The sequence below is a fragment of the Phoenix dactylifera genome, chromosome 2 (genome assembly GCF_009389715.1).
Source record: "Phoenix dactylifera cultivar Barhee BC4 chromosome 2, palm_55x_up_171113_PBpolish2nd_filt_p, whole genome shotgun sequence".
Lineage (NCBI taxonomy): Eukaryota > Viridiplantae > Streptophyta > Magnoliopsida > Arecales > Arecaceae > Phoenix > Phoenix dactylifera.
Window position 1 is genome coordinate 10,426,954 of NC_052393.1, and position 26,928 is coordinate 10,453,881.

A 26,928-nucleotide genomic window follows, 5' to 3' on the forward strand; every position below is an offset into this window, starting at 1 on the left:
CCACATTAGTGTGCACCAATAGCCAAGCATTGAGCTTGATCGTCAATAGTGCGTGTGCGCGCGTGCGCGTGCACGTGTATGTGAGAGAGATTTATTGCATCTCGATATCAAGCTCAATTCTTGAATCAATGATGCGCAAGCCACTGAGGAGCGCAAACGGCGAGAAGCACAGGTAAAGTGCGCTCCACATTTGTACCAACATTCTATCTCATAGAACACAAATGTTTTGACATTTAGAAATCAAATTCTAAATGTTTTCCAGATCTAGCATCTATAGGTGTTCTGCTCGGTACATCCCATTTACTCATAATATCATGTCATGCTTGGTCATCACTTTTCTTCAATTCAATATCGGTAGGAGTGGGATTTGGCGTCCATATGACAAAAGATATTCTGGAAGACTAATAAAGTTGCAGTGCCTACCTCTCACTGCATCAAATCCGTGCATGCATGAGATGGCCGGCATCCCTTCTCTTTTTTATTTCGACATCACTTAGAAATGTACACCATTAAAGGAGCAAGCAGGACGGTTTCACAATCACAATTTAGAAGAGCAATGGTACCGCAGACTAAACTTTCCTTCGACCTAATGGTAAAAAGAGGCTAAAAGTAAGTGCGCCATACATGAATGCGATTGCTGCTGAATTGCCAATCCACTGTTCGTGGATCTCGCTCACTTTTTAAGCGAATCAGTGCAGAAGAAAGCATCATTTTTTTTTTATTCGAACAACGACCACCAACCGCTACTTTCTTATCAGCCTTGCGACTCCTCAAACTTCTCCTCCATGGATTGATGTAGTACTCTGTGGTTGCATGTGACGCAGCTGTGCCAATAAATGAATGTACATCAGCTTTAGACTGCGTAAATGAGATCTTGGGGATCTCTTGGGCTACGGCATTGTCGAGGTTTTCCGCTGGCTGGGCTCTACGGCAGCGCATCATATGTTGACTTCCATGGTACCGGTAGCTGTACGGCTCATTAATGAGCCGGGGCTTCGATGCGTGCGTGCTGCGTTCACCCGGGGGTCCCGGAATCGCAGGGGCCATGCATCTGTGCTCTTAGAAGAGATTCTTTCTTATTTCCACCCACTGCCGGAAACCTCTTTCTTTTATATATATTCCTACAAAATAAGACGAAATCTTTTTTAACGTTTTCCCTTCTCCTAAAATTAAAGCAGAATTTTTTTTTGTGTCAATGTAACGTAACTAGTTGATTCCGGACGTTTAAATTGATAGGGAGGTGAATCGATCGTATGTATTAGAGTTTTTGTGAGAAGAGACATGCAGCAAATTAGGCTTTGAGAAAATAGATACCGAATGATACTCCAAAATCTTTTGGCCCGATATCACAAGCGATTGCAATGGCTCAAGCTATGCCAAAAAGATTATTTTTGATCCAACAATAAGCTAAGGTCATCCAAGTCCCAGGCAATTTCTTTCTTGATTTTATTGGTAAGAGATTAGTTATGATGCAAGTACTCTTATAATTTTTAAAGTAAATGTGGGAATAGTCGGCATAAAAGAGAATGATGAAGTGATGATGGAATATATTTATAAATGTGGTTCGTTCTTGTAGAGTTTAGATCAATAGTCCATCATTACCTTCTATTGGATCAACATTGACATCAAATCAATTTGTAAAAGGGTTCTAGAGGTCCAACTTCTCAATCCAATAAAAGAGATTTTTCTAAAACAGAAAAATAATATTCAAACAAACTCATGTATTGCAGGTCAAGGGAAGTATATATGGATGGCCATATACAATTCCTCATCTAATTAGAATAATTTAGTAACGTACACAACCTGATTCGATTCCTCATCTGATTAGAATAATTTAATTATGTATACAACTTGATTCATAGACTGCTGTCTTTGGAAACTGCAGTTTTCCTGATTCTTAGAAAGTATTATCGATGAACGGTAGCAGTAAAGACAGGAAAAAAAGAGGCGGGCGACGGGAATACATGAGAACGTCAGGCTTCAAGATCCATGCTTATTTTTCTTCAATAAAGAGAAAAACGATGCTGCATGAAGCTAGGAACAGAACATCTCATGTTATACGAAGTTCTGTCAGAGTCCAGGCATGGATATCTGGATGGCCAGAACTAAACCAGCTTCTATAATTTTCAGTGACGGCTAGCTATCGGCTATCCAATTCCACTAGGAGAGCGATGTCAGACTCTTTGTTTATTTGGCGTCCATGTATCGATTGGAATATTTTCTTGTCCTCTTCTCCTTTCTTTTCTCTCTCGTTTGGGAAGGGATAGAGAACATCCCTATCCAGCTTCATTTCAATAGATAATGAGATGAAAGCAGGATACAGAGCTTTCTACAGCTCTGTAGATTTCGATAGATTCTATTTCAAAGAGGAAATAATGCACAATATTTAGTCACTGGTTCACCGTAAAGTGAAAATTCCTTTCATGTCCTAGTCCAGTCTTTTCCTTCACCTGCCTGCTTTCACTCAGGCCACCATCAAACAGGAAGCTCAAAAATTTCTACTTCTTGCGTGCTATCGTATCAAATCTTTTCCTCAAGTGGGAGTAAAAGCTAAAATCTGAATACCGATGCACAAAGGTCTGAAGAGGACGGTGGACAGATCGATTGATAAGAATATCTTGGCAGGAGCTAACTATGGGTTTCCACCAGTCCATCAATTGCCATTATCGCTTCTTCTGTGGGGCAATAGAGTGGAGCCAAGACCATTGCTTTCTGTCTCTCTCAAAGTCTCGAGCAGCTTGTATTGGAGTGTACTAGAGAAAAGAAAGTAGCTCGTACTGGAGCATCAAAGATTTAACGCAGAAGCAACGAGATGAGCCGATGAGAAGGACATCATTTGCCACTTGCTTTGCCGCACTACTTGGGTCGGGCCCAGTAGTGATTACACCGAGGGCCGCATCTTTGAGGAGCTACGAGAGGAACCAGACGGAGGCAACTTGATAAGAGCACTCGTGTTCCTTCCAAGATGAGGTGATTGAGGGAGGAGGGGCAGGAGGAGGTGGAGCACTCGCCCATTCGTCGGATGCTACGGGAGTGCCGGATTCTCCAAAGGCATGTCCTGCAGGAGGCGAACCAGGCGGCTGACTGGGTCGCCTCCTTCGTTGCGCACCACTTCGGAGACCTTCTCTGAACGTAGTAGTCTTTTGTTCCTTTGGCTTTATGTTGTTTGCTTGATGCTGATGTAGCTGGCTGTGCTCATGCTAGGTTAGTGTGAGTTGCCGTTTTCAAAAAAAAAGAAGATGAGATGATTGGTTCTTGTAAGTTCAATTTTTATCATACTATTGCCGACGCATTAAATAATTCACTTGGTAGGCCTTGAGTTGTCGATCATCCTTATAAATGATGAGAAATTTTGGAGCTTAAAAAGCTCAAAATCTATATCCATTTCGTGGTGCTTCTTGCCCCCCGTCCCTCAGTTGTCGGGTCTAAAGTTGTCGGCAGATCCGATATGATCTAACCCGATTTTTTATTGGATTGAGTTTGGATCCAATATTTAAACATGAACATCAATTTCTGATCGGTATGGGTGAAACAGTGCAAGCGCATGAAGTTGTTCTAATTGCTGAGTTGTGAACATTTCCAGCAGTAAGCTTTCTCCATTGTAAGGTCCAACATCATGCTCTTTAAACTGCAAGATTTATTGTGATAAAGACCAATCTCTACCACCCTCTCCTTCAGTAGGGTATTATTTTCCCCGACTCTAATAGGGGTTTGCGACGTCGCTAATGTAATTTTTGGATGCCTAGATTAATTTCCAAAAGTTTTTGAGAAAAGTTTAATCTCCAAAAGTTATTAATGAGTTTGTTGACTTTTTCTTGAAAGAAAATAGATCAGAGGTTTTTTGGGGGTAAATATAAGAGTGTGATCTTTGGCTTTCTGTATTTGTGAATCCTACCAGCTAACTGCACGAAGCTTGCTCGTCTAGGCATAGAGAAGACAATACATAACTAATTAAGCGGAACATAACTTTTATAGACATAAGGTGGTGATTAAAATACAAAGAAAAATAGTATATATTGAACTTAAAATTAAAGGTGCAAATAGGTCGGATCAGATTGGGTCATGAGTGACCCCGACCCAACCTAATTTCTTATTCGAGTTCTAATTTTGGATCCAAACTTGACCCGATAGAAGATCGGGTTGAATCCGATCGGGTTTACCACTACAATTTTTGACCTAACGAATCATTCGGATCAGATCAATATATAACTTTAGGGGCCCAACCCAAAAAATTGGGTTTGGATCTGGTCCAGTTCGGTCTGATTCGAATCAACCCATCCATGGCTTTAAAACTTGTGTTTGCATCCGCGGGCTGCAACCCGCAGGTCCAAATAATTTTACAGATTCAGGTTGGAACAGATTGGGTCGTAGGATCAAAAATTCAAAATTATCTAAATTTCAAATGGGTCAGGTCGGGTCGGGTCTGAATTCAGTAAACCTAGACTCAACCCGACCCTACGAGTCCTCCAAAATGGATCGGATCGAGTCTAAACATATCGAGTCAGGTTCGATCGAAGCACGGATCAATCCGACCCATTTGCAACCTTACTTAAAATAAGTTGACCTATGTCTATTTGCAACCTTACTAAAAATAAGTACAACTTGGGGCTTTTTCTATTTGTACCGACAAATAAAGAGTTGGAAAGAATTGGGTAGATGCTAGTCATGAAGCACAAGTTACAATGCTTGATTTTTGGAGTACCACCTCGCTCCTCTTTCCTTTTTCCCCCTTATGAAAAGCACCCCGATCCTAAGAGGACTAATTAATCAAAACTAATGCCACCCTTAGCAATAATCAGCATAACCAAATCACATAGAGACTCAGATGAATCTTTGCCGACAATAACAGATTAGGCAAATTAATAATTTAATGACTTAGGCAAGACCTTTGCAGAATAAAAGTGAAGCAAGAATTCGAAGGCAACGAATAGGGAGGAGATGCTCCTAGCATTTGTTTAAAAGAACGTTTGTGGGACTCTTCATAGATTTTTCTATAAAAAAAGAAAATCCTCGATACCTCTCCTATCCAAAATCAAATTTTCTATAAACCTTCTCATGTGATATATTCTGCCAAACTGCTAGAGCGGGTGATTTTCATGCACCTTCAACAGCTGTTGGGTGACGATAGCTTTTAACATATTCGATCCAACGCTAGTTTTGGTAAAACTCTTATAATGCCGGAACATAATTTTTGACGTATAGGACTGAAATTGGATCAGATACTAACATATCTATATTCATATTTTTATTTGTGTAAAGAATACATATACGGTACAGATATTAGTCGGATGTAAAATTTTATATTCCTATTTATTTTAAAAGGATGCAGATACAAATCAAATACTGAAAGTATGTATATAAATCGAATATTTAAATTTATGACCACAGAATTAAAGCTATTACTAAATAGATAATAAATCCAGCTAATAGTATATTAATATGGGTATTTATTTATTTTTTTAAATATTTATGAGTATTATATAAAATTAAATAAGATTACAAATAGAATCGGATCTTTTGGATAAGGATTAGATAATTGTCTATTCATGTTTATATCCATTTTTTTTGACATATATATATTAGTCGGATGCTCAAATTTATATTTATATTGACATATATTTGAATATAAAAATAAATTTTAATAAATATTATTCCATTAACCTTCACTAATTGACGTGGCTTAGCTACGAGATCAAATATAATCTATTCACCCCATGGCGCTTTGGTCCCCATAAACGGCAAGGGGCGGGGCTCGATTCTACCAGTAGTCGGCCTTGTTTCACTCGACCCCGGTTATACTTCTACAACTTTAAAAAATAAAAAAAATCAGAAAAAAATATAACTTCTTTGAACCTCATTTATTGCCAGGCACGATAATAAATAAGGACGCATCCCACACCGCCATGGTTACAAGGCTCGCTGGTTTTCTCCACCTGCTTCTCAGGATCATCCCTAGCTCGATCAGATCCTTCCCATTGGACACGAAGGTATGCAAGAGCTTGAGATTGGTGGATCCAGAGGCCAAGGAGACCGAGGAATGAGGATTTGGATGAGAGGTTAGGAACTCGTAAGAGCGCCGGTGAGGCTCAAGGGCATGAAGACTGAGAGGAATCCAAGAGCAGTTAGAAGCATCGCCATTTTCTCCAGTGTGACGAGAAGGATAAGCCTTCTCTCGGCTGCGATGTCTCTTACAAGACTGCAACATGGCTTGCTTGTGTGTTGGAACGAGTAATGAATTACTCTTAAAAGAAAGAAATTAAAATATTAGAGTGGCGCTAGGAGAAATTATACATGCACTATATTTACCACGTCAGCGGTGCACCATAGGAACAATACAAAATGAGATAAGAAGAACAACAATATGAAACAAGCACAAGATGAATGAAGCCCATAGAAACGAAACTAGATAATTGGTGTGGTATATCATCATGTGGTGCACATCATGTTGGATATAAATGCTCATTTGAAGCTAACAACAAACTAACCATGATATTTATGATTGAATTTGGTTAAACCTAGATTTTTAGTCTATTAAGAATAGTAGAATTTAAATGAAAAAAAGTACGTGAGGATTCGTATAATCGTGTGTTTAGTTTTATATCCGCTATATGTTAGAAAGATTTTTATCGTATCAGTTTGAACCGAATAGTATGAGGCATACCGTATCGTACCAGTACGGTCTGGATATCTGTACTAATATTTGGTACATTGAAAAAATTCTATACCGTACTGTAACAATATAATGTTAATATGGTATCGATACGAGATCCAATACCAAAAATAGTGTATCTTATTTTGAATAATTATATCGCTAAAAAAGATTTAATAACATCCTCTAACCAACTTTTCGAGTCGCCGTTGGGAAGGAGATAACTTTTCAGTTGAAGTCTCGAGCCGTCGTAGGGAAAGAGATTTAAGAGTGCGGGGAGAAAAAGAAAGAGGGGACATTTTGTGTACTCGTAATGGACGACAGCTGCATTTGGAATTGGTGGGGAACAAGAAGATTGGTGATCGAGCGGCTTTGGTGGGTGGCGTTCCCCAACTTCCGCAGCCAACCCACCTTCCCCAAATCTATCTCGGCGTCAACATCATCGGGCACTCAGAGAGAGGGAAGTGCTGGTTGGATAGAAACATGGGACCCAACTGTATTGAAAAGGATTTTCCCCTGGAGGCTTGACAAAAGAGAGTTCTCCTTAAAAAGTTTTTTTTTAAAAAAAAACAGAATATAAAAAAGAGAAGCTTTTATTATTATTATTATTATTTTACAATGACGGCCCATATCGATCGATGTAAGTATAGCCAACAAAATTTTTTAAAAAAAAACAACCGTAGATGAGAAAACTTTTAATATATAAATAAGATAGACGCCGCATAACATTTCTGCCTACTTAACGTGGTCTTCTTGAGATTGCTTCTCTAATAAAAAGCAAAATCTAGGGTGTTATGCGTGCACCACAAAGTCATGCAACATTTTGTAAGAATTTGTAATTGTAAAAAGGTAATGCTAACTAAATTCGAAGAATATGATTCAAGTAATCCAACGGTGTGTAGCTTCTCAACTACTAATGCCTAGATAGAGCCGAGGTTGCACATGAAATGTCATGGATTGCCAGGTTTGGAGTCGAATAAGTTTCCTGAACTTAGGCAATGAAGCATCATGCTTGTGCTCATAGCCTTATCAGGGTGTCAGACATCACAAGCATTTTTCTTTAGATTGCATCCCGTTAAGTCGCATGTTACTAAGTCACACTTTTTCCTCTACGTCCGAAGAACGGGTGCCCTTTATCCTAGAAACTCTGGCATATCTACAAGCTACTTCAGATATATTGGTCCTCTAGAGAAGAAAGCATGGTCATCAAGAAAAGAAACTAGTTCATAGGCTGCAAGAGATCTCTGTCATTGGAGTGTGAAGAGCCTCCCACAAGAGCTCATGGGGTATAACCAACTAAAGCCCCAACCATGCCAAACCAATTTTGACTGTACCAAACCAAAGAGCCACGCCGTCAGCTTCATCTTAAATGGTGTACGAACTGTGCTAATCCATACCTACTTGATACAACCTGTATTAACCCGTTCTATACCATGCCATCCTACACTGCCGAAATGAAACCAATGGGCATCATGCCATAATCTGCACAATGCGAGATCTTACCCTACTGAACCTGTAATACTTTAGGGGACTCTCACCTCTCCAGACTCCAACGGGCTGCACCCAGTTGGCATCTCATTCCAATACCTTCTCCCTTCTTGAAACCCAGAAAACATAAATCGAATCGAGAGCTCAGCATAAACATAACTGCTGTAAATTGTAATACCTCTGTCATGGTCAAACAGGCCTACGAAGAGATTAACGTGCCTGTTATCGAACAGCATGGCTCATGTGGTATTGAGCCAATCATTACCTACAGCATTTTTGTTCCTACAAACTCGTTCAAAATCTTTTTTCTCCTCGTCGAGAAGGATTGTTTTCTTTTAACCAGATAAGTATAGCAAAATCTTTGTTTTGACGGCAGATACGGTGCATCAAAACGCTCTTATTGATCAACAATGCGCTCTCATGAACTCCAACCTGTAGCTAATCGGTAAGAGTACTGTGCATTTCCGTAGTTCACAGCCATGCTCTCCGTTCTCGTGCACACGAAAGATCATCGGTTTGAAAACTTACCTGTTAACTGTAGACGCCCTAATTTGTAACTGAGTTCAGGTAATATATATTCACAAAACTATCCAGAATCAGCTTCATCGACTTCCTGGCAAACCAGAAAGCATTCTGCTATGAGACTTCAGTCATATAAAATTTTTAAAACAAGTTCACATATAAGGGTCTTGAATCATCATCTCTCAGCGCCTCCGACCAACTGCATAACGCCTCGATCGCCTGCTTCTAACTGGTGCAAACCATGTCTCCCCACAGCTCTTGCGGGACCTGTTCCTCCTAAGCTCATACCCTATGGTATGCAAGTCTTCACAAATCTCATGCCTCGAAAGGGAAACAAGCCCTGGCAATATGTCTTTCTGAAAATCTCGTAATCTCCTTCCCCTCCGTAACTTCACCCCACAAGCATCATTCCCTGTTTCCTTCTCAGTAGGTTTTGCAGGCATTGACTGTCCATCATCTATGATTTCTTGTAGCTTCAAAGTAATTGCCTCAAAAGAATCAGAAGAATACGCAGGCTGATCGCTCCCTTCCTCAGTCTCGACTTCTACCTGTCCATTGCTAGCAAACTGATCCACAGGAAGTGCTACATTCTTTGAAGACATAGATAGAAGTGTCTCTGCTGCCTTGACAATCATAAGGTCCATTTCTACTGCTTCAGTTGTCTGCTGCTTGATGTTGTCTTCAGGTTTTGATTTGCTAACATTGAATGAATTTTCCGGTAGGCAGACACTAGTAGAAACTTCAGGAATGGGGACCTTCATGCTAGGAAGTCTTTCAGCAACCGGGGTGTCCAGCTGAGTTGTTCCAGAATCCGCTGTAATGGAGAGAACAGCATTCCCTTCGGCACTTTTGTCCAGCGAAGCACATTGTCTATTTCCAGTGACGTGTTCAGGCTTATTTCTGATGGAAGATTCTTCAAAACATTCATCCTGTTTCTTCTCACCTCGACTGACAGCATGGCTTGATACAGTATCTTCTTCGCTCCCCTCATGATTTGCTTGCTTGTCTTCTGAACCTCTGATTACTGTTGGTGGCAGATTGGTACTCCCAACTGATGCATGTAAGTTGTTATCTTCTATGTTGTTGCTGCAGGCCGTAATTAAGGTTGGCTTTCTGCTATCAATAAGTACATTGGAATGTGGCTGAACTGATGACAAGTCTACTTTTGCATCTCCTGGTTTACGGAAGCCCTTAGATGAGACGGCCGTTATGTTTATGCTATACTGAATTCCTCTACTAGAAACACTAGAAAAACCTTCCTCTAAGTTTTGGTAGCAATGTGCTGGACCCTCAGCACTGGACCTTTGAACCTCATGATCCAACCCATACTGATTATCATTATACTCAGAAACCTTAGTACCCACTGCAGAAGCTTGATGTGAATGTTGACTACCATGAAACAACCAATCGACATTCTTTTCCCTCTCTTGACAAAAATATGGAGCATCAGGCTGAAGTGTCACAGAGGATTCTTTTGGGCACCTGCTGCTTGATTCCCTCCAAACATCTCCATGGTGAACAACCGATGAACTTGTGGATGGAGAAGGAAATGCTTGCATGGTATCAGGCAAAGCTTGGATAGATTCATTACCTTGAGCTATGTTAAGGTCAATGTGCATTCGTTTGCACAAAGTAGTTTGCTGCTTTTGGGTTGATGGCTTGATAGAGGGATAACCAACAGATTCATTTAACTCTGTAAAGCAAAAACGAGATCATAAAAGGATGTGTAAGTTTATTGAAACATGATTAAATTGAAATACTTATGCCTTGAGTTTCTCTATGTCAAGTGACAGTTGATTTCATAAAAGGAATAAAATTCTTCAGGGTGCACACACAAATTAAGTTAAAAATGTATAGAAAGGGAGCAGCATTACGAAGGTAAGAATAGAGAGATCATGGGCTTTGTGCATCCTTTGAGAGGGAAAGATGGACCCTGTGCATCAGAGGTGTTTGATGTTATTTTTTACATCTGTCAAGATACCAGATTCAGGAAGATAGATGTAAAAAACAAGTCACGATGGGTGTACCTCAGAGTACCTAGTTCTGATACTGCTGGAGTTTTAAAGTCGGTAGCAAGTAGAATAGTAAACAATCAGAGACAGTGTTAGTCAGATTGAAATCACATTCAATAATCTAATATAGATCAAGGGAAAACGGCTATTGAATGCATGCTTCTTACTCAACAAATCACGAGTACAGCATCTGCCACAAACTCAAGGATTGATTTAGGATGGATTGATTTAGGATGTATTTGCTTGTAATCTAGAGCAGAACATGGAAGGTATTCCTAAATCCACATCTGGGCATAGACTATATAATTCAACATCTCAGAATTTGGATAAGCAGGTAGTCTAAAATATGGTCCCCGGTCACAACTTTTGCATATGTAGTAAGATACCTAGAGTGCAAATAGGAAAGGTAGACCTAAATTCTAGCCAATCTGAATACGACCCAGACAAAAAAAATGTGGATCCATAGTTGGATTGCCATGGTTATTACACGATTGGACTGACCCTACCTAACTAAATACAGCATAAAAGGATGGAGAGGAGAATTCTCGTCCATGAACTTGGGAAATTATATAAGAAATTGAATTCGAGCTAGTGTGATCTATTTAGAAATGAGTTGACATGGATCTAGCTCCATGACTTGGTGCTGATCAAGGTCAGACAACCGCCAACATGGTCATACATTGCATGTGAGATCACTAGCCCACAAAAGCTCCAAGACAAAACAGACTCTTTTAAATTCCCTGCCACCACCTATTTAAGCGACACCATTCTTGGTGATTGTCCCTCCCTTTTTTCGCTGCCAAACAGTGTTATCATTCCATGTAATATTTATGATAAAAATTTACCATGTTCCGAACACTGGTGGATACTTCCTAGGTAGATATACAACACATCCACGTAGTGGATACTTCCTAGACAGACACGTACATGCATTAATGTGCATGCACAGATGCACCCAAACAGCTGCCTGCACAGCCATGTGCCTGTAGGACCACACATATATATTGATGTATTTTCAAAATATAACATTTCCCTTGAACTGCAAGGAACACACCCTATTTGTTCATTACATGCATAAGTTTTCTTATTCTTCTTTTTCGCAACTTCCATGATATTTGTTCTATGATAACTGCACCAATTTTTTTTTTCAATTTTCTTCTCTTTGGCACAACAGAGATCTATTCATATAGAAATTGCAACTGCATGTGAAATATAGATATGGGATGAAGCTACACATTGCAAGAGCACAAGAAACATAAGAATCTAGAAGCAAAGATCATTTTAAATCTGTAACAACCTAGGACTTTACCCAAAAGGTTAGCCAAAAAGTGTTGCTTGGGTTCCTTGGCCATGTACAAGTACACAAGATTTGCCCGATGCTTAGTTTAGATGGGACTAAACACACGCATGCACAGATCCTCACATACTTCCTTATTCAAGTCCTAGCATTCTACCATGCTAAGGGACCAAAACCATTCAAATCCAATCTCAAGTACCACAAATCCAATCATAAACATCATAATCAATCTATGGTCAATCGAAATAACACTTTCACTGTGTAGATCTTAGGTACAAGAAACCCAAATAATACTTTCTGACTAGCTTTTTTTGGATGAAGTCCTGTGTTGTGACAAAATCATGCTCTAATAATGAGACAATATATAGTGTGAATGCTATGCAGCTTATATCGTAAGCTGTTATTGCTGTTTCTCGCATGCTTTAGAATCATATTCAAGCTATCTTATTGTTCGGACAATATTCAACTGCATCATTGATTGTGCAGCATTCTTGTCCTTCCAATCACTCTAAAAGTTCTAACTAACATAAATTGGACATCAAATTATATGTGAAATGAATATTTCCTATACTAAACATTGCACTCCGTTCACCAAGTTCATGAAAAAGTGGAAGGTTATTCAAAAGCAAAACAAGCTTAAGTCTTGTAATTAAGAACGTGTTGCTACCCACCAACAACTTTCCACCTTAACTAATTAGATACTTTGATTTCTAAAACTTATATATTTGTACATTTCTAAATCTTATACATTTGTACATAATATGCTAGACACTTTTTCATACATCAGCCTAGAATGTTCGTACTTAGTACTTGGCATCATAATTGAAATGTCGTTTATGATAACACTACAAGGTAAGAATTAGCATTATAAACTAATCATTCCCAAGTGTCAAACAAAATCAATCTGAATGGTTAAGATACTTCTAGTGAATTGTCAGAACGTTTCGAAGAAAAAAAAATGATATTTATCAAATGACAAACTATCAGAACCAATTTGTCAAAAAGTTTGGACACATTCACTTTTGATACTTATGCCAAATGTCCAAATAGTCAGGCCCCTCTCTTACCTTATCAACAGTTGAATTTCCACAACCAAATTTAATCTAACAAATATTTTATTACGTTAGGAATTTTGAACTTTCAGAAGCTTTTCCCCACACGGACTCCAAGCAAAACAAATGATAGAAGATCTGTCATTCTTAAATACCCAGTATACCATCTAAAATCTTCTAGAAGACCTGGTGTAAATTAATTTATTCATTTCAGATTGCAGATAAATCACAAAATCTAAATAATTGAAGATAACTTTAAATTTATTTGTTATTCTGCAGTTTTGCTTGGCAGCTGAAAGTTACACCCTCTGCAAGCCAGCCCAACTGAGAACAGATCCAGATTCAACTTTGACAGAATACTAGGCCTGAAACTGCTCCCTTTATGATTGCATATATACGATATTAATTTGCATTAACTGTTGTGATCAGCAAGCCAGCAAGACTTAGGGCTTGTTTGGATGCGGAAGATCTTACCACCGTGATAAGATCTTCCCCGCAAGTTTCTTGATGGGTTTCAACTCAGGATCTATTTGGATGCCCAGATGCTCCATCCATGAATGGTGGCTGTCCACTGTACCAAAATGGTAAGAGAGGGCCTCCAAGCACTCAAGGATTCTGGTTTTTTGAAATAAGGGTGCCATCCACAAGGTATTTCTCCTCAATGGGGATTAGTGAGCCCGAGATTTTCTCAAACTGACCCTAAATTTCTTCTAATCCCCATCCCAGAACGGTTAAGATCTTCTTATCCTTATCCAGGAATAGAAATATCCAGGGTATAAACTGTGCCGGCATCCAAACAACCCCTAAATGTATAGTGAAGGTGGGGTGGCAATTAGTCCCTAAAAAATAGGGATAAGATAAATCACCTCCACAACTGAATTAGTTCTCTCTTAAAATGAGGATCAGCTGATGCCAAAGCAGCCCCAGTCTATTTGAATCATCCATCTTTCACAATAATTTCAAACCAGAATGTCCGCCCAGAAATCTCTTATCGCATGGATAAGATTTTCCAGCATCAAACAGAGCGAAAGATGAGCAGCACTACAAGTAGTTTAAATAAATTGCACGATCCCAACAAATTTAGTCTGACAAAGAGAAAAAATGGTTTGAGAAAAAAAAAAAGAGAACATGTTTCAAAAATTGCATCGAAGCAGTGGGCAGTTATGTTGATTGAGAAATGAGAACGGATAATTATAGAAGATGATTAAGGATTCATGTCATGCAGCAGGTAAGCAAATTATAGACAAGGCGAGCAAGCAAGCACCACCTTATTAAGTGGTTGGTGGTCCGTATGTGATAACTATTAACTCGCATACACTATCCAAACTGAAATTGCATTAGAGACCCTGTTTGCTTCAGCATGCTGTACAATAAAACTGGTAAAACAGTATGCACTACTGCATTTTATATAATATACATACTGGGAATCTATTAAGTTATTAGATATTCTTTTTAATCACAGAGAATATTAAGCAACCAGTTGAAAGTTCATGGAGATTTGATTTCAACATTCTCATTGTTGGCAAATTCTCAATGCTGGAACGACTTATAGACAAGGCGAGCAAGCAAGCACCACCTTATTAAGTGGTTGGTGGTCCGTATGTGATAACTATTAACTCGCATACACTATCCAAACTGAAATTGCATTAGAGACCCTGTTTGCTTCAGCATGCTGTACAATAAAACTGGTAAAACAGTATGCACTACTGCATTTTATATAATATACATACTGGGAATCTATTAAGTTATTAGATATTCTTTTTAATCACAGAGAATATTAAGCAACCAGTTGAAAGTTCATGGAGATTTGATTTCAACATTCTCATTGTTGGCAAATTCTCAATGCTGGAACGACAACTTGTGGCTTACAAATTATGGTCTAATTTTGTGGGCGGGTCCACAGCAGTATCAATGCAGAAGTTGATCATGTTGTTTTTTTTGTAAGTCCAATATGCTACTAATTAGTGCAAATAAAAAATGAAACGCATGCAACAAACATACTGAATCAGTGATGATTGGAGAGAGTGACCAAATAACAATTTAATGCCGTTAAGTTTCCTTCTACCAGCAAATGCATCCAATTCACATGTTCAATGTGGAAGCAAAAACCTACAGCAGAGGATACTCATATCCTGAAACTATCACAAGATTCTTGATAGTTTACAGCAGAGGATGCCATTTGGATTTTGGAACCAGATTCTATATATCCAATATGTTCACATGTCCACTGTGGAAGCTAAAACCTACGGGCAGAACTCCCACGTGAACATATTGGATTTATAGAATCTAGTTCCAAAATCCAGATGGCATCCTCTGCTGTAAACTATCCAGAATCTTGCGGTAGTTTTAGGATATGAGTATCCCCTATTTCCAACTAGAGGTTAACAACATTTTGAGATTATAATGCAACGCCAGCAGGAGGCTTTAACTGCAATTCCGTGGTGGCTTTTAGTCCAATTGGCAATGCAAAATGGAATGCTCTTAATGTGCAAGTCCTAGATAACTAGCAGATACCTATCAACAGATGCAATGAATAAACCCATCAAACTCATTACGAAAAAGCTTACCAGCGAGACGGTACGTAGATTTCAGCCCTCCCCATCTGCCGCTACGATCCACATGCAAATGATTCTGTGCATGGACGCGATCAGATGAGATGGTTGGCGGCGAACCACATTTATCTGCAGCATTATTGATCGGAGCCACCAATCCAGAGGAGGAAATGAGATGCGCTTCCCCATTAGACTCCAATTCCACAGGCTCTTCTTCTAAATCAATAACAACACGGGCGTTCGAACAACTGCCCTTGTTGAGATCATCAGCCACTTTGGCATGCATATTAGCCTTCAGCCACTCTGAATTCGTGGCATTCTCACCACACACAGAACCCTTTACTCCCAAGCATCCGCCACCATTCTCTTTCCCTGGATGTCTCATAAATTCCTCCGCAGGGAGCTCCAGATCAAAATTCCTCACCCCATTCTTATGGACTTCATTGATGTTACCCTGTGCCCGCGTCGAGCTCGCCTGCACATTGCTCTCCTTTCAGAAATTCTCACCCATGCATTGCCAAGATCAGAACTTAAAAGAGAGTGGGCGAAAATAAAATTTCTTACCATCAGCAATCCGGACTGAGCAGTATTACCAACTCTTTTCTCCCCCGCGGATCCGCTGCACTCCGCCGAGCCCTTTCGAGGGGGCAGCGAAAATTGAGTATATACGCCAGATTCTTTCCGGCCGAGTTCGCTCATCAGGTTCTTCTGGGTCCAGTACAGCCGATGCAGTTCCTGGACCTAAAAATTCCATAACCGGAAAACACCCCATGCTTACATTATCGAATCGGAAAAAGAAGGAAATCGAAAAGGGGATCTATTCATGAAATTCTAAACAACTTTCTTTTTTCCCATAAAAAGAAAGAAGAAATCTCCGAACCTGATTCCTAAAGATGACTTCATGCTGAAGCATTGCCTGCTTCAATCCCTCCTTTATCGAATCCCCGTACGTCTGTACCGAGCTGTTCAGGTTCAAATCTCCTCCTCTCCTCAGCATCATCGTCGTCGTCGTCATCATCCCTCGACCCCTCTCATGGATCAAAAATCCTCACTCAAACCGGATTCCCATCCTCCATCCCGTCACCAATCTTTCCCTACAACTATTGCTGCGACGAGCAAAAACTATATAACGATCAGGAAAAACACCAGGGTTTATATATCCATATATATGTCTATATATATATATATATATATAGAGAGAGAGAGAGAGAGAGAGAGAGAGAGAGAGAGAGAGAGAGAGTTAAGGCCGAACCTTGTAAGAAGAAGATCGGAGGCAAGCTTGGGTTCCGATGGCGGCGAGCGAATCCCATTGGAGCGGGGAAGAAAGGGTCGAGGGGGGAGGGACAAAAAGGGAGAGAAGGGAGGGAGGATCTGGGGGGCGGAAATCAAGCTTTCGGAGGAAAGAGATGAGGAGGGATCGGAATAATTGGGCCTGAGGCTCTGCTCTCTCGCTTTCTTTTGCCTCTCCTTTTCTTTTATCAAACAGCTGCGCGGCAGCCCCTGCCGCTATTCCTGCGAAAAGGAAAAGAGAAGAGATGTAGAGAGCTGCGGGAAGCGAAGGGAAGGGATGAATCGATCATGGATGATGGATTGGATCGATTCCCTTTTTTTCTTCTCTTCTCCCCTCTTCGTGCTCTGCGGGGGGAAATTTATCGACTTGCAGTGACACAAACACACACACACGCGACCAGTGACACGGCAGGATCGGCTGCTGCTCCCACCACTGGAGATGGCTTCCTAACTTTATTAAAAAAAATCAGTACTGCAAAAAGCTTCGCGCGAGTATAACCATCTGCGTGTCTATTTCCCCTTCTGCCCCCACTCCTTCCCTATTTTGCCCACTGTCTGTCCCTTTAACTATTTTTGGACTCTGTTCTTCCTTAAATGCCCGCCTTGTTGTTTTGTCCCATGGGAGAGCATGCTTTCCTCATTTCTTTCTATGATGGACTCCGTGACTCTGTCTGATGAAACCAAACGGAGACTGGACGTGGGACCGCAAAAGCGGAGCTCCAACGGATTGCCGGCTTCGGGCGTGGGTTTGGATCCAATTCTTCGCCAATTGCGGCCTCCAAGCCTGGATATCGCGCATGATTATATCTTACACCCACTGTCCCAGCTCAGCAGTACATTAGACCAATTCTTTTCCGCCAAATATTTTCTTTTTTTTTTTTCAATAAACATAAAATACAAAAACAAGAAAAACTAAAGAAAAAAAAAAAAAACAAGACCCTCCTCCTCCTTCATTCTCTTTCCACCGATCTCCTCGCACTTTTTACCGTCGGAGCTGGCCACATGTTTCAAGGTCAATGCCCTCCTCCTCCATTTCAAGTAATCCTTCATCGATGCCATTGCCCTCACTCCCTCGATGATTCGGGAGAAGGGGCAGAGCGCTCGTTTTCTTTTTTTTCTTACTCTGAGGTAGCAGATAGACCCAAATGCTTGGAAGAGGATCGAAGAGCGAAGCACTTGACAAAGAGGAGCAGTACTCAGAAGATGGAGGCAGCTAGGGTTTCATTTGCCCAGAAGAAGAGGCGGAGTTTTCGCGTTTCGTTTCTTTCTTATGCTGAGGTGGCTAGATAGAAACACGTGATCGATTAAAAAAAATTGGTCCACTCTGGGACAAAACACACGCCCATACGGGTTCTCACAACGCTCGCTTCCTTTTTTTTTCTTACTCTAAGGTGGCAGATAGACCCAAATGCTTAGAAGAGGATCAAAGAGCCGCACTTGGAAGATGGAGGCAGCTAGGGTTTCGTTTGCCTAGAAGAAGAGGTGGAGTTTTCGCGTTTCGTTTCTTTCTTATGCTGAGGTGACTAGATAGATACACATAATTAAAAAAAATTGGTCCAATGTACTGCTGAGCTTGTACACCAGGCGTAGGATATAATTTCTCGAATGACAACAGAGGCATGTCACATGTGCGTGTCCCATGGGCAGGTTAGGCCGGCCTAGCCTTCCTGTCACTGTGTCAACTGTTATCCACACATTTGAAGTCGGTCAGCTTGCGGGCAGCACTAAGCATTGATCATTAGATGCCAATGGGACGATACATGCTGGACCAGTAAGGAGAGGGGACGGTAAAGGTCGAATAGTTCATGCGCTATTACGCTTCGAGTATCTTAATCAGGAGTGGCCCAGCGAATGTGACGCTTTTGGACCATGTAGCCAATTTTCCTAAAAGTATCCTGCATTGTAGTAACCAAAAAGCCTGTGTCAAGTAGCATATAGAGTGCTCGATTAAACAAATCAGTAAGGGGGACCGTGCATGCATGTATATTTTCCGAACTTGAAAGAGGAATTGATATGACCCTATATGTTTATATATAGAAACCCGACAGTGTTGGTTATCATATATATGCAATAAGATCTGCACTAAATTTACTGAAAGGAGAGAATGATCTTCCGGAAAATATGAAAGGTCTAAAATGTAACATGTTCATCGTTGCCCATGTATGGTGTGATGTCCAACTCGTGTTTAAAGATAATTATTTCAGAGCCTTCGACCATCATATTGTACAGGATGCTGGTGTTGCCCATTTAATTCACTTAGCCATAGCAGAGCGTAGTAAACGATCAAGTTACTGGGACGGGATGGACCACCGTCTGCGTCGTGACAGTTTGCTGTATATCTCTATCTGTGACACCTTGAAAGCTCGTTGTGTACTTTTCACACAAGAAATTTGATGGATTGATATTTGCGATAGAATTTGCATAAAATAGAAGTAAATACATCGTCCACTGCAGCAGGATTTATTTTCATTTTTCCATTATTTTTTATATTTTTTTGTTACAATTTTCAAATTTCGTTTTCATGTTTACGTGTCCCCGTTGATATTTTCTAGTAGTATAAAAAAAATGGCCGGCAAAGCTGTGGGCTTTCCGATTTCCAGCCTTCTCTAAAAGTAAATGAGTTGCGAAGGATGATGATGATGAGGGCCATCCAAACGGGTAGTTCTAAATACACCCCCCCGATTGCTCAGGACACCCCCCAAAAATTAAAAAAAAATTAAATACTCTCTACACCCCCCCATTTGCTAAGGACACCCCTAAAAAAATAAAAAATCCTAAATTACCCTTCACCCTCCCCACCCCCTCACCTAAATTGCTCTCTACACCCCCCAAACCCCCCCCCCCAACCCCGCTCTTCCCCTCCAAAACTCCACTCCAGCCGGCTTCTCCCTTCCGCCCAAAAAACTTCGCCTCAAGCACCTCAAGCACCTCGCCGGCGGCCAAACCCCCTCCGTCTCCCCCTTCTCCCTCGCCCAAAACCCCCCCGTTCCCCCTTCTCCCTCTCGTCGCCGGCATTCTCCCCTTCTCCCTCTCGTCGCCGGCATTCTCCCGGAACCACCTCCCCGGCCATCTCCCGAGCAACGAGCACCTCGCCGGCGCCTCCACGACCACGTCGAGGTAGCTCCCCGCCCCCCCGCCTCCAGTGCTCCGTTCGGCACTGGATCGCCGAACAGAAGGGTTCTGTTCGGCTGAACAGTGCCGAACAGAAGCCCTCTGTTCGACAACACTCAACCGAACAGAAGCCTTCTGTTCGGCTGCACGGTGCCGAACAGAAGCCTTCTGTTCGGCTGCACAGTGCCGAACAGAATGGTTCTGTCCGGCTCTGAGCAGCCGAACAGAAGCCTTCTGTCCGGCTCTGTGCAGCCGAACAGAAGCCTTCTGTTCGGCACTGTGCAGCCGAACAGAAGGGTTCTGGTGCATGCCGTGCTGAATTTTGTGCCGAACATTTATGTATGCAATTGAATTATTTTCTTTGATATAGCCTAACATTGAATTTCTATATTTTCAGACATGGATCCCCGTCCCGCCAGAGTTAGACCTACGGCGTCAGCTAGGAGACGTCGTGCTAGGATTGCTTCTCCCGAGCCTGCTCATATGCCATCGGACTCTCCTGAGTCAGAGCATGATGATATGCCCGCTAGGGGCGAAGACGATGAGTCCGTTGGACCATGTCCAGGAGGTCCAGAGGATGAGTCCGTCCTGATCAGTTTCAGGACGCATATAGCAGCTTCCATCTGGAGGCAACAGGTATTGTTTATTTGTTATAGCATTATATTTTGTTTATTGATGTTTTATAAAGTAGTAGTAATTATACATTTATATTACAGGAACGAGCTCCACTAAAGTGCATGAACCATACTGCCAAGGTTGGTGAATGGAAGTGGTGGTCTTCAAACCAACCAAATACCAGGTTCAGAGCACTATTGAGGCAGTCGGGCCTCGTAGAGTTAGTACAGTGCTCTTATCGATTCATCGATAAGATTCTGATTTCGGGCTTCGTAGAGAGATGGCAGCCCGAGACGAACACCTTCCATATACCATTTGGCGAGATCACTATCACGTTGGATGATGTATCCGCCATTTTAGGGATTCCTGTCGCAGGTTCCTCAGTATCAGTTTCTCCTGAGAGGATGAGTGATCGGGATGCTGAGGAGCTACTTGTGGAGTTGTTGGGGGTGTCAGCTGGAGACGCGCGTCAGGAGGTACTGTCATCGCGCGGTCAGTCTGTGAGGATGGAGTGGCTGAGGACTCAGTTTCACTCTGTATCTGATAGAGACAGGCAGCAGAGGATAGAGTGTGCAGCACGAGCCTATTTGTTATTTTTGTTAGGCTGCACACTCTTTGCTGATAAGAGTGGGACCAGGGTGCCTATAGCGTATCTGTGTTTACTGCGGGATCTGGATAGGGTGAGCACATATGCCTGGGGTACAGCTGCCTTAGCATATTTGTATCGGCAGTTGGGGATTGCGTCGAGGTCATCAGTGAGACAGATCAGTGGTTATATGACGCTTCTGCAGGCATGGATTTATGAGCATTTTCCAGCACTCAGTCCTCACCCGTCGCTCGAGTATACTGATGCCAGTCCCCGCGTGCACCGCTGGATGCCCGGTACTCCATCCCGTACCACGATGGACCATTTAGTGGTTCTACGTGAGTCATTGGACCTTTTGAGCATCGATGAGGTACGTATCATATTACCATTTGCTTGTGTTTGTCAGTACATTTAATATGCGATATAGTATAAAACTGAAATGGACCTTTTGTTTTACAGGTTATTTGGGATCCCCATCATCGGCTTCGGGGAGATCGCCCATATATACCCGTCGCATTTTTTAGTGGCTCCATCAAGTGCCTTGATATCGTAGAACCCTATCATCCAGAAAGGGTTCTTAGACAGTTTGGTCGTATTCAGACCATCCCTCGAGCGCCACTAGCCCCTACGCGAGCCAACAGAGGTTCCACAGCAGGCTCGTACCGGATACATTACTCCTATATGGATCAGCTTTGGGAGCGGTGGGAGGACCACGTGCTGAGCCAGGCGAGCAGGAGCCACCCAGTTACCCGGCCATCAGACAGCGTACCGGGATACATGGAGTGGTATCTCCGTATCACGCACGTTGCAGTTCAGCCTCCTCATCTGCGCTCGAGTACTCATTCTGGAGCTAGGGGAGGTCATGATGATGCTGACATGCACCGGCGGCGTAATGCAGCTGCACTCGGTATCAGTACCGACATTGTACGGATGGGTCCCTCAGAGGCTACGTCACTAGGTGCCGGGCACCTATATGATGCTATTTCTCAGATGCATCAGGTACTTCTGGGTGATGAGCCTGGCCCGAGTACAGCACCCTCTCATTCGGATCCAGGACCCTCTCATTCGGACGTACAGCAGTACACGCGTCGACGATGGCGTCATAGGGATTGATGATGGAGCCTTTGTAATCTTTGTAAAGCCTTTGATATTAATGAAAAATATATATTTTTGGTACATTTACGTGTAATCTTTGTAAAGCCTGGCCCGTTCTATTTTACACAAATATAACAGTGCACATAACAATCAATCTAACAATGCGAAGACAGATATTTTTTGATTTATATTGATGATGGAGTTTCAAAAATTGTACATATATAAACAATCAATCTAACTCTACTGTCTTGCCTCCACCTCCCCCTGAGGAGATGGAGTCCCGTGGGGGGTTTGACCCTGAATCTGATATGACTGATGTTCTGCCTCCACCTCCCCCTGAGGTACCTCCAAATGTTGTTCCAATCAAAGCTGACCCTGGACAAAGTTCCCCTCCAAAAAAGGCAGCAAAGCCTAAGAGGGTGCCAGTGGCAAGACCTGGCCTTGCAAGGAGAGGGCAGCCGATTAACCTCTTAACCAAGAACATCACAGAGCCCTCTTTTCCAACAAATGTGTTAATCATCTGCTCAAGCTTGTCACCGTTAAGTTCTTGTACATCAGAAAGGTCTATTAGTTCCCCTGTTTGATTTGTTTGCTCCCACCAGCTCTTAAGTATGTTTCTGTTTACATCTGAAATCTCAACGGAAACAACAGTCGTCATATGTATTCCCAGCTGATGATGGAGTTTCACAGTACATGACTCTAAGAGCCCCAAAAAATTTACAACTTTCAAAAATTGTACATATATAAATAATCAATCTAACTCTACTGTCTCGCTAATTATAACATTAGGTGAGATGCTCTCTTTGAACTGTTGAATCCGTGCTTCATATGAATTTTCCCATCCAGTAGCACAAGGAAGATGATATTTTCGCCAGTTGGTCGCTACTGGCGGAACGGGATGTCCCGGCAACAAGAACACCTTCAAAATTAGAAATAAGAAAATATTAATAGCTACAAAATTATAAATAAGCAAAATTAAATAAGCAAAATTAAATATTCGCAAGTGTTGTGAACGTAGTACCTCAACAAAATGATTTCCATTTACGAATCCGATAGCGATATCTTTGCGGGATAGAAGAGGTACTGGCACAGAACGGAGAGGTAGGAAGGTCAGACATTGTTGCAACGAGAGATGGTATAGGACAACATTATAGCAGGATGCTATAAGATGACCCATGTCCGGCATAGTCATCCATCTGTCATATGGTGGACAATCATCATAATATGATAATGCATGAGTGATCTCAGCAATCGTCCCTTCCACACCATATAATGTGCGATAGTGGTCCGAATGACATTGCAACTCTTGCAATAAATCCTTCCTAACACGCACCCAGTCATCTTCTCCAAATCCCAGTAAGTCAGCTATTGCCCTAAATCCGCAATTCCCATCAGCTTTTACATCCTTGATATGCTGGATGTATGGTCTCAAGGCAGAAGGAATAGCATCAATATAGATAATGGGCGTATGTGACTGGGCTCTAGTACGAAAAATCTGCAAATAATATCAAATGATAGAAAATATGTAACAATGGCAGAACATGTCCCGTATCGGCACATCTCGGCACGGCACATCCCGTATCGGCACATCTCGGCACGGCACATCCCGTATCGGCACATCTCGGCACGGCACGTCCCGACATGTCCCGTATCGGCACATCTCGGCACGGCACGTCCCGACATGTCCCGTATCGGCACATGACATACCGGCACGGCACGGACCGTCCCGTAGACGTTGTGATACCTATTGTAAGGAAATAAATATTTGGTACTTACCTTTTGCTTGGGCTGTCTCTTTTGAATCTGAGTAGATGGATTGCGGATGGTAACTTTCTCAACACCAGGTGAATAACTATCCTGTCCAGATAGAACCAACTCAAACGCAGACGGGTCACGTCGAGTAGACGTATCAACCTTCAGTGAAGCGCGCCCACGTGAACCGGTCTTCCGTTTTGCAGGCTCTAAAAGAGGTGTACTATCTGGACTTGCAATCTCTCGTAACTTCTTGATCATCTGCAATTGAGAAGCCCCATCTAACTTCTTGAATCGTAGCGCAATCAAATCTAACTCTGCATCACAACTCAACTGAATTGGCTGCACGGGGGGGGTAGGCAGAATATCAAGTTTCCTCCAATGAGGATCTATGCAGTCGAGAGGAATGGGCCGACCTTCCACCCTGTACCGCGCAATCTGGTGAGCACATGGTATACCATGTGTGCGTCGAATAGCGCACCCACAATTTGAATCATCAAACCCAACTGAATTGGCTCGTTTCGATTGGGCGAGGACATGATTTAACGCACTTATAGATATGAAACCTCGCAACTCTTTGAATTCAGCTGGCTTGAAGTTGTGCTGCACTACCAATAAACTCTTCTCCAATGAGGCTTTAACGGAGCTGTGCTGCAACTCAATCAATCCATGTATTCTAGTCCAAGATGACTCGAAACTTCCTTGGCTTGATCCAAGCTGCTTTTTGAGCTTTGCATGTGCACTCTCGACCCTAGTAAACAAATGAAAGTTAGATATAAGAATTGAGGCAAATTAAATTTAAATGAGTCTTTATTTGTGATACCTATTTGTCGTCACATTTCCGTAGTGCCTGCATGTATCAGTCCACGCCGCAACAAATCTTTCCTTGTATTTGCTCAGCCAAGTATCTGACATATACTGTAGTGCATCTGGATAGGTACCGAACTCTCTCTGCAGTGCACTCCAGCGATCATTATACTCGTCTTTCGTGGAGGACAGCACTAGTACATTCCAACTCATAATAAATTTATCCCATTTCTCCTTCAATTCGAAAAATTTTTTGCACTTGGCCAAAACATTCCTACTAATATGCCATCTACATAATAAATGTCTAGCAGTAGGAAATACTCTATGAATTGCATTCATCAAAGCCAAGTCTCTATCTGTAACAATCAACTCAGGCAAAACATCATCAGCTATGACACTGCGCAATCTCTCTAATGCCCAAGTATAGCTTTCTTCCCCCTCAGAATTTAAGTATACAAAAGCAACTGAAAATGTCATGTCAGTAGATGTCACCCCCACAATCTCTAAGAGCGGAAGACGATACCTATTCGTCTTGTACGTGCAATCCATTATCAACACACGGGGAAATGCACGGAACAAATCAATGCTGCCAGGGTGTGCCCAAAATAAGTCATGCACAACATCCGTATTAGTACAATTCCTATGCCACTCAATATATTTAGCCTCTGATAATTTACCTAATAGATGTTGCATTTCAGACCTCCCGGCTTTCTCTGCAACCTTAAACCGTTGACGTACATTGTAGATAGTCTTGATAGTCGTAACATTGAGGGCATCTCTTTCCTTCAATGTGGATAATATGTCCTTTGGACGAACCAAACTCTTCGACATATCCACTAACAATTCCGTCTCCTGCTCAGATAATCTCCCTGCATATGAGTGCCCCTCCAGATTCTCTGCAGCGGGATGATTGTGCACTCCACATACGACCAGTAATATCCAATTATCCGCAGTATCCAATTTCTTTCCTCTTAATGCAAAAGGGCATCCACACTTCTTTGTCCCACAGGCAGTCTTTATTCGCTTTTCTTTTGTGGTTCGGTACGTCCCACCCCTCTCACAACCTAACGTAATTCTGGGTTTCTTAGAAATGGTACCTGCATCGGATGATTTGATTACAACAACAAAACCATTTCGCCTCCCAGCTTCACGACACCAATTACATAAGTCCTCTCTACTCTTGAAGATCTATACATTAAACAATTTATGTAAGTACACAGTTGTAAAAATAGCTCGCTAAACTAATACAAAATTGCACAATATATTATAATACCTCGTAAGTTGTAAATTCGCTTGTGTAATCCAGTACAAATTCTGATCCAATTATACTCGATTCGGTTGTAGCATAGCCCTACATATAAAATAATTTATCACCAAGAATTAATGAATCAGAGGATCTGTTCGGCACAAAATTCAGCACGGCACGCGATTTGGCACGAGAAGGCTTCTGTTCGGCTGCAGAGTGCCGAACAGAAGCCTTCTGTTCGGCTGCAGTGTGCCGGACAGAAGCCTTATGTTCGGCACTGTGCAGCCGAACAGAAGCCTTCTGTTCGGTAGAGCGTTGCCGAACAGAAGGCTTCTGTTTGGCACTGTGCAGCCGAACAGAAGCCTTTTGTTCGGCGATCCAGTGCCGAACGGAGCACGAACCGTGAAAAAAAAAAACTTTCGAAACAAGGTGGAACACGTATCTTTGCGGCCGATTCTTCGTCCCAAATCACTAGTTGCTTGTCCATGCTTCGAATGGGGCTTAAATCTCCTTCAAAGATCGCCTAAACGATGTAAATGGATCGAGGGGTTTAAGGGGGGTTTGAGGGGTGGTTTTTTTTTTCCTTTTCAAAACGAAACAGAGGAGGAGACGGAGGAGGAGGAAGGGGGGTGTACTGAGAAAATTTCAAGGGCAATATGGTAATTACACTAAAGGTTAGTTTGGGTATTTTTTTTTTTTGTTTTTGGGGGGTGTCCTGAGCAATCGGGGGGTGTATTTAGAACTACCCCATCCAAACCCTCTGTCCTCGACGAAAACGAACCTTCTTCCCATACTACCCCCACCCGACCATTCCCGGAATGCCCCCGGACTCAAATGTCCGTTACGGGGATTAA

At 42.0% G+C, this 26,928-nt stretch overlaps 1 protein-coding gene across 2 annotated transcripts; it reads right to left on the reverse strand.

Moving 5' to 3' along the window:
* Nucleotides 1-8,632: 8,632 nt before the first annotated feature.
* LOC103705155 lies at nt 8,633-17,305 on the reverse strand. 2 transcript variants are annotated; one of them, XM_039120898.1, is made up of 5 exons: nt 16,825-17,305; nt 16,453-16,678; nt 16,137-16,313; nt 15,588-16,047; nt 8,633-10,352 (listed from the first exon to the last, which is right to left on the reverse strand). In XM_039120898.1, the coding sequence occupies exons 2-5, from the start codon at nt 16,588-16,590 to the stop codon at nt 8,842-8,844; spliced, it is 2,286 nt and encodes a 761-aa protein (XP_038976826.1). In that variant the 5' UTR covers nt 16,591-16,678; nt 16,825-17,305; the 3' UTR covers nt 8,633-8,841. The 2 variants fall into 2 exon arrangements, with proteins under 2 accessions (XP_038976826.1, XP_038976832.1); XM_039120904.1 differs by having other exon boundaries at nt 16,453-16,694.
* Nucleotides 17,306-26,928: the final 9,623 nt, after the last annotated feature.

What these genes read in the sequence shown, in the direction of transcription:
- LOC103705155 (XM_039120898.1), bottom strand. Translation starts at nt 16,590, where the DNA reads ATGATGACGACGACGACGATGATGCTGAGGAGAGGAGGAGATTTGAAC. An exon ending in AAGTCATCTTTAGGAATCAG is followed by an intron (nt 16,314 to 16,452) that starts GTTCGGAGATTT and finishes TGGAATTTTTAG; the next exon opens with GTCCAGGAACTGCATCGGCT. An exon ending in CTCAGTCCGGATTGCTGATG is followed by an intron (nt 16,048 to 16,136) that starts GTAAGAAATTTT and finishes AGCAATGTGCAG; the next exon opens with GCGAGCTCGACGCGGGCACA.